This window comes from Neodiprion lecontei, chromosome 6 (assembly GCF_021901455.1).
Source record: "Neodiprion lecontei isolate iyNeoLeco1 chromosome 6, iyNeoLeco1.1, whole genome shotgun sequence".
Lineage (NCBI taxonomy): Eukaryota > Metazoa > Arthropoda > Insecta > Hymenoptera > Diprionidae > Neodiprion > Neodiprion lecontei.
The window spans coordinates 10,244,616-10,261,922 of record NC_060265.1 but is presented as its reverse complement, the minus strand read 5'-3'; the positions used below and the strand labels follow the sequence as shown (position 1 = coordinate 10,261,922).

The following is a 17,307-nucleotide window of genomic DNA, read 5'->3' as shown; positions in this document are numbered from 1 at the left end:
GAATCTTTGCCCGTTTCAAAAATCCCGACCGCGCCTTCTTAGGAGTCAGATTTCTTGTCGGGACACTTTGAAAAATTGCCTGGTGGATAGGGTTTTCGACATTTGAGTCAAAATCTTAAAAGAGTGAGTGATAAATTGAACGCAGCTGCCCCAGCCAGCGTTTAAGGGTTACCTATACTGGCTGCACGTGGGCTGGACAACCCGTGACACAAGCAGAAGAAAAAAGGAAAGAAAAAACGAGACTAAGAAAACATATTTTGACTGCAAAATGATCCGCGATAAATCGTGCTCGAGTGTGCGTGACTGTATTTTTGTGCGTATAACGTGTATTTATACACGCATACACGATTCGGTGAAAAAGTTGTGCTCCTCGGTGAATTTTTATCAAAATCTACTAATAGCGTGTGCACGATTTTTATCCTGTTCTAAATGTAAATCATTTTATAACTGCCAATCGATATCCGTCCTCGCGGCTATATTTTTTTGTTTCGTTGCATTTATATATGGTGTCTTCCTTACATCTCGCGTCTTTACTTAACCTTTCAAACACAAAGGTTACAGGATACCTACCACACAAAATTAAACATCTCACGCACACGATCCGGTATGAGTCGAGAAGTAATTTTTCTTATTGCAACTATACTAGTCCAATTTTCAATTATACAAATTACGCGACGAATCCAGACGCGCTAAACCATCAACGATCAACGATCGACTTTGGACGAAAATATGTAGTAAATCCGGTTTTTCAAGACCCGAGCAACCTTATCGGGTCACACAATTTATGCTACGAATTTCACACACACACACATTTCAACCTACAGAGGTGTAGGTAAGCAAGAATATATATTTATTTAGATATTGTGTAAACGGGGTTGATATATAGCGGCGGCGGCGGCGTCGCCGATGACGTAATCGCGTCCGTTGGGCTAGGTCGCGGCGCCCTCGGTCCTCCTCCACCTCCGCCCCCACCTTCACCGCCGGCGAGGCATCCAACCTCCCCCCATCCTCGGCCCCCTCCTCAGCCCCATCGCCTCTCTTTCGTGCCGAAAAAAAAGAAAGGCTCGCAGAAAGGACGCCGGGCGTCGTGGCGCTCTTTGGCTGATCAATACACCGCCTCGTACGCCGACGGACACGCATGTGCAGGGCTCTTCTTTCGTCGTTGACTATTTTTTCCTAATTTTCTCCTTTTTCTTTTCGTTTATTTTTTTCTTTTCTTTTTTTTTTCATTTATTTATCTTTTTTCCCCAGTGTGTGTGTGTTTTTTTATCTTACTTTTTTCACGTTTTATTCTCTCTTACTCGATCTCGTTGTCTCCTTCTCGCTCGTTCCCTCGCGCTTTCTTTTATCTATTCTGTTCTCTTCTCTTCTCTTCTCTTCTCTTCTCTGCTCTTCTCTTCTCTTCTATATTCCTGGATATTTTTTTTTTCCCCCGTTTCTTTATGCTTTTTGGATTTTTTTCACCATCCACCCCCGACGTTCGTCCACCTTCCACCTTCCACCTTCCACCTACCGCGTTCTTTTGTGTACGCCGTTTTCTCTGTACGTGTATTAACGTGTCGTACTGTATCGTATCATACCTGCGTACTGCGACCAACGCCGATACACGTAGGTACGTACACGCATACACACATGTTCTCTACTCTCGGTTATATCTGCATGGCCATGCAAGTCGCAGCTCTCATACCTAGACGACGCAAGGCTATAAGCTGTACCGGCTCTCTGATCAACGAGACGTCCCCGCGTACTTGGAACTCCCTGACACAACCGACCAATCAAATTCCTTTTATAATAATTATAGTGAAATGTATGTAGTTTCTCATCGTGGCTGGCGGGTCTGGTTATCCGAATACAATTTAAAAAATAAATAAAAAAATAAAAAATGAGGAACGACGCGCAGATGTATATTCATGGGTATATTTTTACTAAAATATCTCCCTCGGCATATTTCGCACGCAGAAACGTATCTAAAGAGCTTTTCTTATCTAATTACTGGATGCCGTTGCGAGTGATAGATTTCGAGTTGATATACGCCTAGCGCGCATTGCTCGAGACGAAATATTGAATGACCTTATCAGGCCATGCGGTGAACGAGCCCTTGCAATGAGTTGCAGAACTAATTGATACGACGAGAGAAACGGCCGAATGTCGAAGGGTATTGGCTACGAGCGTATCATCGTCGATGAAAGATTGAACAACGAGAGGATATTTTCAGAATTTTTATTCAAAGTTGCGTTTCGGTCACCGTGAAAATTCCGCAGGTATCAAAAAATTTTATCATACCTACTTGAACGAAACGAGGCCGGGCGAAGTTCGGTCGATATGCTAATTCCAATTTGTCGAAGTCTGGTTAGATTTCTTAAAATTTATATGAGATTTTCAGGGATATTCTATTTCTTTCACCTTTATACTAACACCGCGAAAGCCAATCGATTTCTTTCGTTGCATTGTTTAAACCTTGTTTAATTTCGCTTGATTGTATAATTCGTCTGACTCATAAATCACAAATCGTCTATCCGGTATTATGACAAACTGGGAATAAAAAGTGCAGGATGTAGCGGACCGACGCGATCAAACCGCATTTAATCGCAATTCTCCTCCTCGTGCCTACAATGTGTTGAATCATGATGTACCTGTACGCTTGCAGCTGTACGGCCGACAAAGGGAACATTCACTCCGCGGGCCCCTCACAACCACCGTATGCCGTCATCTTGACCCCCTTTCTGCGGATTGGATGAAGAAAAAAATCCGATACACCTTTTTGCACCACGCGTTTGAGGGTTAAGATTCGAGGGTATTCGAACCGAGGTTTCGTCACGTTTCGTGCGATCTTCGATCCCGGCGCACCTGTGCGACACATCCGTCTTGAAGAGAGCGTAACTCTGTTCATTCGTTGTTACATCATCAGGATTTTACCGTTTTCGACGCCTGGATTAAATCCGAAAGTAGAGAAGAGACAAGAAACAGGAATATCGTACAGATTTTTCTCACACCTATTGTATGCGGGTTTTTTTTTTTTTCTTCACCAGCGTTTCTTCATCATCGCGGAAAGTGGAAGTGAATGGAGGAAGGTTAAACAGATACAGGTGGACCGAAGGCTTGTAAAAGGTTTTTTCCTCATGAAAGAACCGCGCCGCGTGGTCAGATCCTCGTTTTAATCTTAATCCGTAATGGTTTGTTCGGACATTGTGTCCTTCGCACGTCGAGTTCGGTGAGGTCGACGGAAATAGAGACGGTCCGAGTTTTCGGGCGCGGGGCAGCCGCCGGAAGAACAATTTTTTTTCAACCTCACCGGCTATCTTTTTGCGTCTAATATATTTTTTCGTCATTCATCCAATTTCCGAAAGTCTATACACCCTGCTGAAAGGAGGGGTCCATCCCCGGCATTCACCCTCCCCCCCCTGCCCGTTATAAAAAACGATATCCTTCCTAGTTTTTCTTGAAAAGTCCTGCAGCGGGGTGCGTGGGACATCCAGTGTTGCATCCGACGAGCCCTCATCCCCCTTCTCCGTCGACGGTCCGACGGATGGACTCCGCTTTCTCACAAGGATGATCCACCGGACCTACTTCTCTCCTCGTGCACTCGCCACCTGTAGCCCCCGCCGTTTCACCCCTCATCCTTGATCTAAATATAGGACTTTCCCACTGCCCGAGTCCTCCCCGTCATCCTAACCGCGGTGTGTACCCACTCGGTCAAGGACCACACTTGCTTAAACACCGGGGTAGCCGCGCTGATGGAGAAAAACTCAAAGGATGACCCCCATTTCCCTTCCCAGGACCCCTCCGCACGTACGTCCGTCCGTCTGTCTGTCTGTCTGTCTGTCTGTCCGTCCGTTTGTACGCCAGCCGGGACGCGAACTCCCTCTTCGACATGTTGACCGAGTATCCACCCGACCTGGTGTCTCTGAGTGCATCGGCACGTAGGCGAAGACATGCTCCGCTCGCTCCCCCGCGTACATTTACTGCTTCCGAAATATTAAAAACACCACGTATATGTTTAGTTCACGCGTGTGGTCCGGCATGTTCGCCCATGGGACCGTACGCGCTGTGGGGTGGCCGACGTTCGCTTGTGAGAACAGCGTATACAGGTCATTTTTCAAGAGACCACATATCGGGATGGAAAATACAAGGTGTCGGATATCTTTAGGGCGTATTGTGATTTTATCGTTCAGGCTTCGTGATTACTGGGATTCGTCCTGCGATTTAGAAAAATTTAGCAATACCGAGTTGGTCTTCTTTGTCGACGAGGATTTGGACACGTTCTCGGAGATCCAACGATTTATTAGGGTTGATGCAAGCTAGCGAAGACTTCTTGCCTTGACTTTCAAGAGTTTCAAAACTTCTCGTTTCAGAGGGATTTTTTCCTTGGGCCAAGTCTTTTCTAATCAATTGGAGAACAAAGGGGCAAAATATGTAAAAAATGTAACAACTGCGTTCGCTTGATTCGCTGATCGTATAAATTTTTGTACGATTACGTTTGTACAAACGAAACTATTTTCATTCCTCTTCTTCTCCCCTATCGACTCCCCAAACAAGTAGCTCTAGATTTGGCTCTGAACAACATCCTTTGCCTTTCTAAAATTCGGTCGATGAGGTTGAGCCACTGTCGACGATGACGCAAATTCCTGTTATATAAATAAAACGCACACCCCGTGTCCGTTTTCACTCCGTCCCAGTGTGGACGACGAGTAAACTAGGTGTAAGGGACAGAGAGAGCGATGTATATAACGAGAGAAGAAATACTTGAGAAAAGATTTTGTAATCTGAAACTTATTCGGTCGAACCGAACGGAGCACAGGCTGGGTCGGGGCGCGTTCATCACCATAGAAACATTGGGATGAGATGCTCAAGGTCACACCCCCGCCAACGCCGACCCAGCCTCTGCCCTCCTCCCTCCTCCACCCCCGCCTCCCTCACCCTCGCGTCCCGCCCGCTGACACCGTGACGCGCACGTCTGTGTTTTGTCTAGACCATCCTGTGCCCACCCCGTGAAACCTGGGCGGTAAACATCCCTCTCGTTTATGCGTGGAAGCAATTATTCAGCTGATTACTTCCAAGGTGAAGGGATCTCGAATCAATTTTCAGTCTCCGGTTTTCACGTTTCATCCTTTTTTTACCTCGAAAGGATTTTCCTTTCTTTCCCAAGCTAGTTTGGAGAGAGACAGTCTTCCTCTCTTCTCATCGTCGATCGTGGCTTTAACACCTCGTTGCCACCTGACGAGTTTCTGGAAGACCTCACCTCGGCACTCCGGCACGCTCATTTTCCCCGATAAGCTTTTCTCTCCTCACCGCAATTCCCCGACGCGGGTGAAAGGTGACATTGCTAACTACACACATAGGTATGTTTTTTGTTACACGCGTATCGTGCCAATTATCGATCATTACGATTCATTCGCTGCGTATCGCTTCGATTAGCCACTTCGTTTTGCTGAATAACCGCGATAATTGCATCTTTACATGATTCGCGATTATTTTTCTTCACGGGTATACGGCTATTATCGTAATGACTTCGTTCGTCAAGGAATATCGAACATTTCCGTTCATGTCGCAAGCACTGAAACAACACGCGAACGTATTGCGTGAATTTCCCTGAAGCAAACCGCGGTTCTTTCTGATTTACGATCATCCGAATACGATAATAACAATTTTGTATTTCTTTTTCAGCAATGCAATCCTCACGAGAAAGACGGAGATTATTGGGGCGGCGGACGCACCGCGAAACAAGGCTACGAGGTAAGCTGAATCGTTCCAAAATTCAATCAATGTCCCGCTCAGTTAGTCCTAAGCTCATATCTGTTCATTCTACTTGGTCAATCCCAGCACTTTTTGTTACAGGCCAAGATGAACGCCGATCACAATCAGCTGCAGAAAGGTGAGTCCGGAAAATTTGTCGTTTCCTTAGCGTAACCGCTGGTCTATATCGAAATAATATATTACACATTCGGCGAAGGTATGTCTAAGCGTACGATGAAACGGGTGCGAGATAAGTCACGATGACGGCGGTGAAAAAATAAAACGAGAAAACATCACGCAGGAGTATAGATTTTTTCCTCGACCTCTTTGTCTCTGCTGATTCTTCTTCGGTCTGTTGAATTAATTCGCATTTTGCCGAGTGGCGCGCGTTCGTGTGTGTAATGAGCACCGAACGATAGTGATATAATGAATCGTGTGTTCTCACATGTTTTTGTCGTCTGTACGCCTAATCGTGGAAGCATGACGTCACAAATGCAAAATCAGAACCGGTTCTTTTAACAGCCGTATGAATGTATATACACATAGACGCGTATATAGGTGTTCGAGCAGACGCGTGTATGTGTGCTATATATTCATGTGTTCGTGTACTACGGATAGGAACGTCACGGGCCTGCATACCTAATCTCGAACCGCCTTCACCGAGCGAGGTTTGATTATAAAATATGGTTCGCATCTCGGATGACCGTCTACTTTTTAGTAGGTAGGTCGGTTGGTCGAGTCCCGTCGCCAAGAATTAGCGAATGGACACTTGAGAGCGTTTCGTCTAAAAATTTTTACTCCAGACGATGCAAAATTTATCTGCGTTTTATAATTTCAAGGTTGTCTAGATGCTGCAATGCACCTTGTTTGTTTTTATGCAGTCTCCGCGTGTAGCAGGACCAGATAATCAGTCATCCTTAATTAGGATATTGAATCCAGGAAGTAATCGAAGGACTAACCCAGCCACAAATCTTTCCTGTTTACCAAGGTGCAAGATACCAGCGCAATTCTCGTTTCCGAACCTACCAATACCTTTGCATTGACGAACAAACGACGAGATCGTATTTAAAACTTTGACACCGTGATGTGGAATTGTTTTCAGAAGGCTACTAACCGATATAGAATAGTGAAATATCGTAGGGTCTCCACGAACGGTCCTCGTACATAGAACGAAAATTTCAAAATGTTTAAATTCCATCGCCGTGCAGGCATTTTGTACTATTTGGTAGACGATTATAATAATAGAGGCAAAATAGCCCAGGGCATAGAGTCGAGATGGGACGTAGATTTGGGCATCATGCGATCTGTGCATTAAGGGGGCTCCCCCCAATCTTGAGCTTCTCTCTCCTTCTCTCTCTCTCCCTCTCTATTTCTTCTCTCTCTCTCTCCCCCCCTTCCTCTTTATTCTCTTCGTCTCGTGCTCGCGCTAGTCCGAGGTCTTGCGCAACTGGGAATGAACTCAGATGCCTTGAAGCGCCTTCGGCTATTCATGCTAGCCACGGACGAAATAGGAGTCCGAAATTATAATTTTAATAAATAGTAGGACCTACGAGATGCCCATACGATACCCAAAATGGCACTCGCGGTTCCAGTTTGCCGTTCCATGCTCGTCCGTTTCTTATATTTGCCAATAGGCTTGGCTGTGAATGAATTCTAATTTCAATTTCGATTCGATCGAGGCTACGCGCGACAGAGTGATATATATATATATATATATATATTTGATTTGGCAGTCAAACGACGGGATATATATATATATAAAGGTGAAATTTTGTCACCGTTAAAACGATCGATGATAAAATTTGAGGATGATCCGTCCGCATCGGTAGTTCGAGTCGTCCTGATATTTTCGTGGGATATCTGCAGGGTTATTATACTCGTAACAGTGGCATTGAATAGCAATGGTTGTGCTAACGGTATCGAACTTGAAGAGTAGAACACCTCGGAGCGAATGGTCCAAATGTCCAAACAGCATTATGTACTATTCACTCAGCATTACCGTAAACCGCGTTGATTCTGTCTACGTCAACCTCACGGTACCAATCATCGTTTCCTTCGACTAACTGGCGTCACACGTGACGGTTGGACCTTTTCAACCTCGTCCCTCAACGTGTCGCGCTGTTATTATAACATACAGAAGGAAGTTTGAGGGATATTCCAGTGAGATCAGAATCTTGAAACGACGCAAATTCATTCCTTCCTTATTACGCTGTGTTTCCAAGCACACGCGTAACACCCGATCGAGCTGGAATGAATCGGGACGACGAACTGGGCCGCAGGTTTAAGGTGCCGGTGTAAGCCGGCGAATTAAAAGTTGGCAATTGTAACGCGAACAATTCGCAAAGTCTTGGTACTTAAGTCAATGGTGCTTAATACCTGCATGCGCGGACCTACGGCCACACAGCCTCGCGTTACGTAAAGGGTAAAAAGAAGTCTGCGCTAGGTAGCATTGGCAGTGAAAACGGTTATGGAAACATGATTCTCCTTTTATGATCATAGACTCTGATTACTCAATTTCTCTCTTAGGCGCGTAAGAAAAAATGGCGGGCAGTATACCTGCTCGCCTGCCTGCCGTGCAGTGCCTAGGTCAATGCTAATGCGCACATACAGGCTCGGCTTGTTGGCCCGTGATTTTTATCCCATACACCTACACGCTCCGCCGTTACGGAGCAATCGATTGCAGAATGACGAAATCGATCCTGGGACCGTCACTTTGCAGCCCCTCTTTTTACATTTACTCCTGAACCATTTTGTCCCTCTCTCTCTCTCTCTTTCTCTCTTTTCTCTTCGTCTTTTTCGTATAAAGGACGGTTTCATTCTTCGATGGTAATTACTTAACTTAACTCGGTACCTCAAGCCCGGGCTTGCTTAATTGACGTACGGACGGGTTCGTTCGTTCCACGCACGCGGTTTATAAGGCTTGTAATTTTGAAACGCTGAAAGGCGGAAGAAGTCTTAACGCGCCGCGGCGTTACCCAGACGCCGAGCAAGTTCACCCGACTTATGGCAGAGGTTTCCCCTTGGCTGTCCACGTTCCCGAGGTTAAAAAGTATACCACTGCAAATAGGTGTAGAAGATAACTATATAAATATTCCGAATTTAACTCTACCAAAGCTGATTTCATTACCGAGAAGAATATTAAAGCCGGACTTTTGATCTACCTTCCTGCGTTGCGTATCAAAGCTCAAAAAGTCGAGAAATGACTATGGACGAATATATCCCCGATCTCAAAAGGCTGATTAGATAAATTATTTCGCTTATAATCAGAGACCGGCGTATTCAGGATTTAGACACAAAGGTGGAAAATCCATTCCAACATCCCGCGGGGCGAACACGAGTGAGAAGTCGAGCGAAAATGAAAGAGGTAAGAAGAAAAAAGAGGAAGACGTGTTGTATAAAATCCGGTTGAAATATCGCAGAGTAATGTATGCATATTCCATCTCGTTAATTAGCCACGTCATACATATATATACATACATATATATATATATATATATATATATATATATATATACAATACCTATATATAAGTGTGTGTACAACATATAAATATACGGTAACACGAGTAGTTAAATATTGAAAAATAGTCTGCAGCCTGTCGGACGCCAAAGGCCAAGGGAATGCCTCTGAAAGTTCCTCGGCTGCCCGGGACAACTCACCTTTTATCTCGAAGGTTGCGATTCGCGAAGGGAATGACCCGCCTCGCGACGCGACTTACGAAACGGGGAGAAAGAGGGAAGGGAAGGTAAGGGTAGGGGGGGCAGGCACAGGGGGGACGTTAAAACGCTCGAATCCGTATCAAAGGACACCGCGTCTCTCCTATGATGATGGCCGGTGCATTAAAGTCATGCACCTGTTATGCCGAGACGTTGCAGGAGTAGCCGAGAAGAAAACCGGCAACACTCCGAAAGAGAAGCAAGAGCAAGAGCCGGCTGCCGGCCAACGCGGCACGAACGAGATTCGTCTGCCAAGTGCACACCACGGAGGGAATGGCTACCGTCTCGGCTACCAGTCACGGGACACAAGGATGGTGCTCCTCTCATACTCTCCTGCTGACCATGCCACGCCATGCCACGCCATGCCATCCCGGTCGAGACGCGGAGAGTCACTCTCTTGGGCTGTAGCAGTATTTCATGTTTTTGCGTCTACTGCAAAGTTTACTGCCAATTAAAACTGTCTGTGGGTCCCCTGATGATGCGAAGGTCCCCTTTGCTCCCGGGACCTCCTCAACCTCTATCGCTACCCCGCGCCGCTCGGCAAATATGGAAATTCAATATTATCGGCACTTTACTGTTTTCTTTGGGTGTCTTTGAAAAAAAAAAAGAAAAAAAAAAACAATTTTAGTTGTATCCTTTTTTAGATTCAGCAATTTTTACTAACATTTTCACCTCGTTTTCTCAACTCTCGCCTTCGTCAGATTCAATCTAAACGGATCGTGCCAGTTCTGTCGTCACGCGAATTTGACCAAAACAGAAAATAAATCTTAGCGTAGTCATAAACTAATTCGAACTAATTATAGTTGTATGAATTACTTTAGCCACACACCGAAATACAAACAAGTTTGGCTTTATTTTTTTTTTTTCTACATCGAATCAAGATAAAGCTCAATTTCGTTCCGTTTTTCAAACACCACCTTGCATGTTTCGCGATAAAAATGTCCCATTTTTATGTAATAATTGCAAAACCCAGTGGCTCAATCTATCTACTAATTACCCGTAACAATTGACGTGAAATGGCGGGAAAAAACAGACTCGTTTGACTCAAAGAGATTACAAAGAGAATGGAATGGTATTCTTCGTTGTCGATTGTCTAAGATCGTTTGGTTAGTAATACGCTATATCCACCACGATAAATTCGATACCGAAAATCGTTACGTAAAAGGCACTCGACGGGTGTATGACGTGTATCTGTATATATATATATATATACATGTATATACGCTGTGTCATGTGTTCCATGATTTTGCCCGATTGCCAAGGTCAGTTGTTGATTTTTGAAAGTATCTGCATGCAGGTATGTAGGACCGGTTTTAGTGGCTGGTTATACGTGTACACACGTTCGAATAGATTAATTTGACGCGTTAACGTGTCTGGTACGTGCGACAACTTATATAACGTACCTACTGTGACCTCCAAATTTAAAATTGCAGCCGGACTGGTATTGACCAAATTATTACATTTTGTTATTAATAAAACGAATCTTCTTCGCTATCTTCGACTAATTTCGAAAAATCTGCGCCCCAAACGTTGTTACCATAATATACGGGTAACACGAGAATAGTTCTATACAATTATGTGTAATTTTATTTTATATACATATACATTAGATATTATAAATTGTGTTTAGCCACGTTTTTCGTTTTTCTTCTTCGCAATCTCGAGGTACACGGCAATCCCGGAATCCAATCAATTCGTCAACACTGACACGAATTCACCTGTTTCACCATTGAAACACACGTACAAATGTTTATTCAATACACGGGCAATGGAGGAATATTTTTTTTTTATCTATTTCTTTTCTCAAGACCTATCGTAAAAAGTCGTCGCGTATACCACGCAAAATCGGGATAGGTCATGGTTTTAAAATTATAACTGTTTACCTCACAGCAAACTTGCATATATATGTGTGATTCTTTTTTGCAAACGACCGCACAAATTTCTGAATCCTGACTAAAGAAAAAACAAGTTTCGGTATAAAACAAATTGCACACTTTCTCACTCGTTATAGTAAACTTGATAGAAAAAAATTCACGTTCCGTCTGTTCTGATATTGGGATAAACAGAAAAAACTCGATTCAATTAAATAATACATAAGGATGTTAATTGATCAGCGATCACTGATTTACAAGTTTTTCTCTCACTGCAACGAGTTTTACAACAAAATACAAATTAAAAAGTACAACAAAACAAAAAGTATCAGCACACTACACACACTCAACTGCTATTATTTTATACAATCTTATTCCGGGTTGACCGAATATATACGTGGATTTAATGATCAGTCCGTGGTCGTTGTTGAGGCAGTTCGGATGAAAGTTTTCGTCTTTCGGTTATCATTTTGTACAAATATCACACCTGTATCAATGGTTTGATTTTTGCACAATTTCATGACTTGACCGAAAATCGCGACTGTTACTTGCCTTTTTTTCTGCAAAATCGATTTCGTTCGTCGCGAGAGATTAGAATCGTACACAACTAACGGGCAAAAAGACTGGTGTAACTGACCTGGGCAATAAATTTGAAAAAAGTAAACAGACAAAAAACACGCAAACTGTAAGGTCTGAAGTGCGGTGGTTTTTCATTCATCGTCATGCTGCTGGAATTTCAACTTGATTATACAGGTCATTATTTACGATTCAATCGTTTTCTTTTCTAAAACTATACACATGTATCTATGCTCGTTTTATTACGTGGTATAAATATACCGAGTGAAAGTAAATCAGTGATAATTGTTAATTAAGTACAATATCAACTTTTTATTTTGATCATATTTCTTTTTTCTCTGCCAGGTATTCCCTGAATTTTCTTTCAACCAAATCCGTGCCCGAATGCAACGTCAGTTTGTCTTGTATGCAGTTTTCAGCCAACTATTTCCTCGTTACAATTCACGTTACGTCAAATTTTCAAACAGCCGGAACAAATAGAAAATAGAATGAGCATCAACGAGTCGTGACGGTCAACTCGCTCGTGTCAAACCAGAGAGTTTGTCGGCTATAGTTATTATCTCCGTTGTATGGTGTATACATTGAATATAATATAATACAGCGCTATAAGCGTCAACGCGTGACAGAGTAGAAAAACAATTCCATGTGTACAATGAAAATAATTGTCGAGTTCCCACGCTCATCAGTGCAATGATAATTTACAACTATGTATATGCAATATAATGTATGATGTACCTATATGTATAATATAACAGCGGGCAAATTTACCAAGCCTAACAATATACTCCGCGTAAAATTGACACAAATTTTTTATTCATAACCGCCGCTGCTTTACGAAGATAAATCAATTTATTCGTAACGGACATTTGTAATCTTACTTTCTTCCGATCGTACGACGGTAAAAGAAATTTCTATTTAATTTATTGCTTGTTATTCTCTTCCTCGAGTGATTCGGTCGAAAGATTATACAGATCCAACGTGGAGAAGAGGTATATTTGTAATTAGAATCGAAAAATGAGCGATTAAAAAAAAATCACGCACATTGCCAAATTCGTCGCTGTCTTTTTTGAATTTTTTTTTTGACTAAACCACGTTTGCTTTGTTCAAGAAAGAAAACAAAAAAAAAAAAAGAAAAATACATCCGCTGGGCCGTATTTGATCGCCTCGAAAAATTTCTTCCCTTCTGATCCCTTTGTGGTTCACGTTAAAAATTTACGGTTAAAAGAGGTGCGCGTATAATAATGGTTCGCGTTATAAATTGTTGGGAACAAATCGAAAGGTAGAAGGATAAGGTAAGAAAAATGAATGTCAATAATAAATAGTAATAAACGAACGCAACCAAAACCTTCCAACTTGGTTACGAAGCCGCGGGCGGTGGGCTATGACGTCATGTGTTACTGTGACACCGATCTTCGGAGCATGGCATACGTTGCCCACGCACCTTACAATCCGTCTATGACCGACTCGGACAGTGGGTTACTGTTTCAAATCGGTTCGAATCAAGTCCGCGGACAGCGATTATCAACGCTGAAATGATAATTTTCCGATAACCGACAGCGTCCCGAGTCGCGAATGAGATTCTCAACTAGGTATTCGAGGCTGCATCGCATTACAGGTACGCGACTTTAACAGCGAATTATGCATTCGTTGGCAAACCGCAAAACATTTGCATGATATTAGAGGAGAAAAAAAAGGAAAGAAATAATTAATGAAAAATTCTGAAAACGCGTTTACACCTTCGGGTATTATATATGTATTTATTATACACTCGAGCGGATTCACAATAACGTTCGCAACGCGTTTCATACTTACTTGCAGAGGCTTACCTGAACACGGCTGCGTATTCCAAAAGAAATAAATAGAAAGTAAAGTACTCACGGATAACACCGCGGCGTAAATATTTGCCAAGACTGTAAAATGTATAAATGTTTGCAAACTTTAAAATTTGTTTGAACAAAAAATGCACGGCTTGCGTGTACTGATTGGGTTTTAAAAAAATTCATTTCTAGTTTGTTTTTTTTTTCCGTTCGTTCGTTCATCCGTACGCTAATATAATAAGTATTGTATAGGTTTTAACGCGTAGTTAAACATGGGTGAGATTGATTTATCGTTTATTGTCAAGTATTATATAGTTGAGAAACACACAATTTACGTAACATGTATGAATTGCAAATTTACAATAATCAGCGGTTTTGTTGGAAAGTGTATTTTTTTTTTTTTTTCTCCGGCGTTCTGCTTTCAAACGCCTGGACCTTTTTCATCCTGCTATATATTTATTTTCGAACTAACGCAAGAAGAATCAGCTTTTCATAATTTACATCACTGGGCAATGAAATATAGCGACGACTTTTTATAAAAAAGACTTGATTGTCATTTGCAAATTTCAAATCTGATCTTTGGTTTCCCTTGAATTGCACAAGGGTGTCATTATTTCCGCAAGTGAATTTACTGTTTTTTTTTTTTCATTTTTTTTCTCCGTCGAACCGTCTTTTGAAAAAAGTGATTTTTGTTTATTTCTACGAGTTATTTCCCGCGTTATCCCTGTTCGCGGTACGGGGAAAAATTCTTTCCCTGATCCTCTTGACGTGAAAACGAAACCGAGGCAAGCACGTTAGGTAAATCTGACGAGAGGTTGTAATTATTAACCGAACGGATGTCCGACCTATATTTGCCTTTCAGCGCGAAGAGAAATATTTTTTATCGTCCATGCACCGTGGATCACCTTTATAGCTTGCAGTCCGTGGTAAAAATGCCTATACGCAAACACGGACACAGACGCACGCACGCTCGAACCCACAGATGGAAACAACTGTTGCAGTACAGTGTCGTTTTAAAAAGTGTGTATAATATCGTTTGAACGCAATGCGGTTATTAACACAAGTGGTAATGAGGAGCGGAACGTAGGGTGTAAGGTTTTCTTAAGAAAAGATCAGCTTACCGCAGCCAGCGTGCATTGAGCATTAAACCTAGAATGTTTAATGACACAGGTTTGTGCAGAGGTTCAAGCGGCCTTGCAACCGTAAAGATCCTTGCCCCTTGCACGCTGCTTGCATATTGCGTCAGTAAAGTGACGGGAGGTCGTCTTTTCACACATATGTACAATAAATCGAGAGAGATCTCTCGCATGCGCGAACGTATATATGTGTATATCCTTGTGTCCGTGGCTCTGTCTCGGTCTTTAAGGCATTCTAGCGACATAACACGAGACAACACAACTAATTGATCTTTCTAGCGAGCTTGAACCTGATAATTATCATTTACATACGTGATTACGTAGGCACCTGAATCCCATTCGGATCTGCTCTCTCGACGCCTCAAACCTCACTACGGAATAAGTCAGGCGCGATATACCTACATATTGATCGAGATGTATGTTTAACCCGACACCTTGCTCCTTGCAAATAACCTTTGACCCTCCAACCTCCTCCTTCTCCTCCTCCTCCTTCACAATGTCGCCTCGCCCAGAAACGCTGTTTGTTTCTTTACCGCAATTGCCGAGATCATTACTGTTTAATCGAGGCAATGAATAAACAAACTCTCAATTATGCAACTAATACGTACAATTTTATTGCCAATAACTCCAACTACGAGTTGCGCGCACACACACACACACACACACACACACACACGTGTGTATAAAACGATACACAATGTATCGTTTTAAACGTGAACACGCATTTTTCCACTATTGCTGCAAAAGAATATCATTTTCCTCCGTTTCGTTAATGATCATTCTTCTGCAACACATATTGCAATGTTAACGTAATTTATTACACCGGTTCAGAAAGTTACAACGCGAATTTATTATTGTTAATATAAATCTGTGTCAAAGTCCATAGCCCGTATTATAACTGCATCGTTGAATAAATATATATTTTTCTTCTGATTTAACAGCAGATGATCAGTATCGAGGAGCGGGCGGAAGCAGCAGCGGAAGTCCGCCTGCGAGTCTGCTGGTTGTGCCGCAGCCTCTGACCGTCAAACCGTCTCATCCGTCTCATTTGAATCCGCACCTCGGAGGTCCGCATTCGCATCCCCCGCGAAAATATCAGTGCAAAATGTGCCCGCAGGTGAGTGTCCGTAAATTTGTTGTTGTCGTAACGGTGAACGGTACACGATAAATTGGTTAAAAAACGGCGCGAAGACGAGGCATAACGCCGCATCGAGCCGATACGTATGCTTATGTACTCGGCCCGGGGTCAGTGGACCCCCTCGGCTCCGACGGAAGCTGCGTCCCTGACGATCTTCGCGCCGCCTGGCCCGTATCGAACGGGGCCCGGTTATATAAACGAGATGATCGCGGATACGAGGCTCATCCTCGTCGGTAACGTTTTTTACTATTGTAACATTTTATCGCGGTATCGAAATCGACGTACACCGTGCAGAACTCAATCAAGTCACACGCGTCGAGTGATCGGAAACCGCGGCTCGTACAGCGCCGATGGGTCAGATACGCTGTACGCTTTTCCTTTTTCCCTTTTTTTTTTTTTTTTTTTTTTTTATAGTCATTTCGATTCTTTCGCAAGTGCAGCGAATTCTCGTTTACAACTGTCGCTGTCGTATTTTGTAGACATTTTTTCTCTATTCTTATATTCCATCGTTGATCATTTTCTACTTCGTTTACCCATACGTTGTGAAAGGGTCGTAAAATATCGGTGGGTATTGGTACAGGTATACCTACCTGTAATGCTGACCGTTATAACGTACGCGCGCGCTAAAAGCTAATCAGTTTTTGTTAATTACCTAATTAACCGTCTGTTATAATTAGTTGCCGGGGTGGTGGAGCTACCGGTGCTCCGGCGAATAATACCTTGCTTTGATTTTACACCGTGCGGCGGCATTGTTTACCACACACAAAACCTGCGTCGCTATTCTATAACGTTGGTACCCTGTCGCTTATTCTTCGTTCGTACCTGTAAATGAGCTACGTTTTACACATCTATAAATTACGTTCGTGAAACGTATTTAATTTTCCACGCGTTAAGACGCGTACATACGGCAAAACGTTTGCGTACAATATATGAATAGAGGGATAGAGAAAAGCGGATTATAGATACTTGGATGTTTTTGTCGAGAGAAGAAACGAGTCGACTTGGACGAGTCGGGAAAATACGAAGCCTGTCACTTTTCATTCAAGTTCTTACTTTTCTAGCGAGCCTTGATTTTTCACGGAGTAACGAAAACGAATTACCGACGTGAATTTATTGACTATAGTTTTCTTTAACCCGTTGCTGTTTCATCGATCATCAACGATGGACGAAATTGTTACATGATAGGAACACATGGCTAGTCTAGTATTAATGTTCGGAATTTCTCCGACTCTTTAGAAAAAAAAGTCTTTCATTAGAATCAGTCTATTTTAATTTTCATAAAACTTTATTCGATTTGGTTACGTTGTTTAATAAATTCAA

The 17,307-nt window shown here is 42.7% G+C and overlaps 1 protein-coding gene across 1 annotated transcript in view; it reads left to right on the top strand.

The window, feature by feature from the left end:
• Positions 1–17,307, top strand: part of LOC107217447 (zinc finger protein rotund) — a 68,858-nt gene that overhangs the window by 13,470 nt on the left and 38,081 nt on the right. The window contains exons 3-5 of the mRNA XM_046743587.1: positions 5,665–5,733; positions 5,821–5,872; positions 15,791–15,966. Of these exons, the coding sequence (XP_046599543.1) occupies positions 5,665–5,733; positions 5,821–5,872; positions 15,791–15,966 (297 nt within the window). The remainder of the gene's footprint in view (positions 1–5,664; positions 5,734–5,820; positions 5,873–15,790; positions 15,967–17,307) is intronic.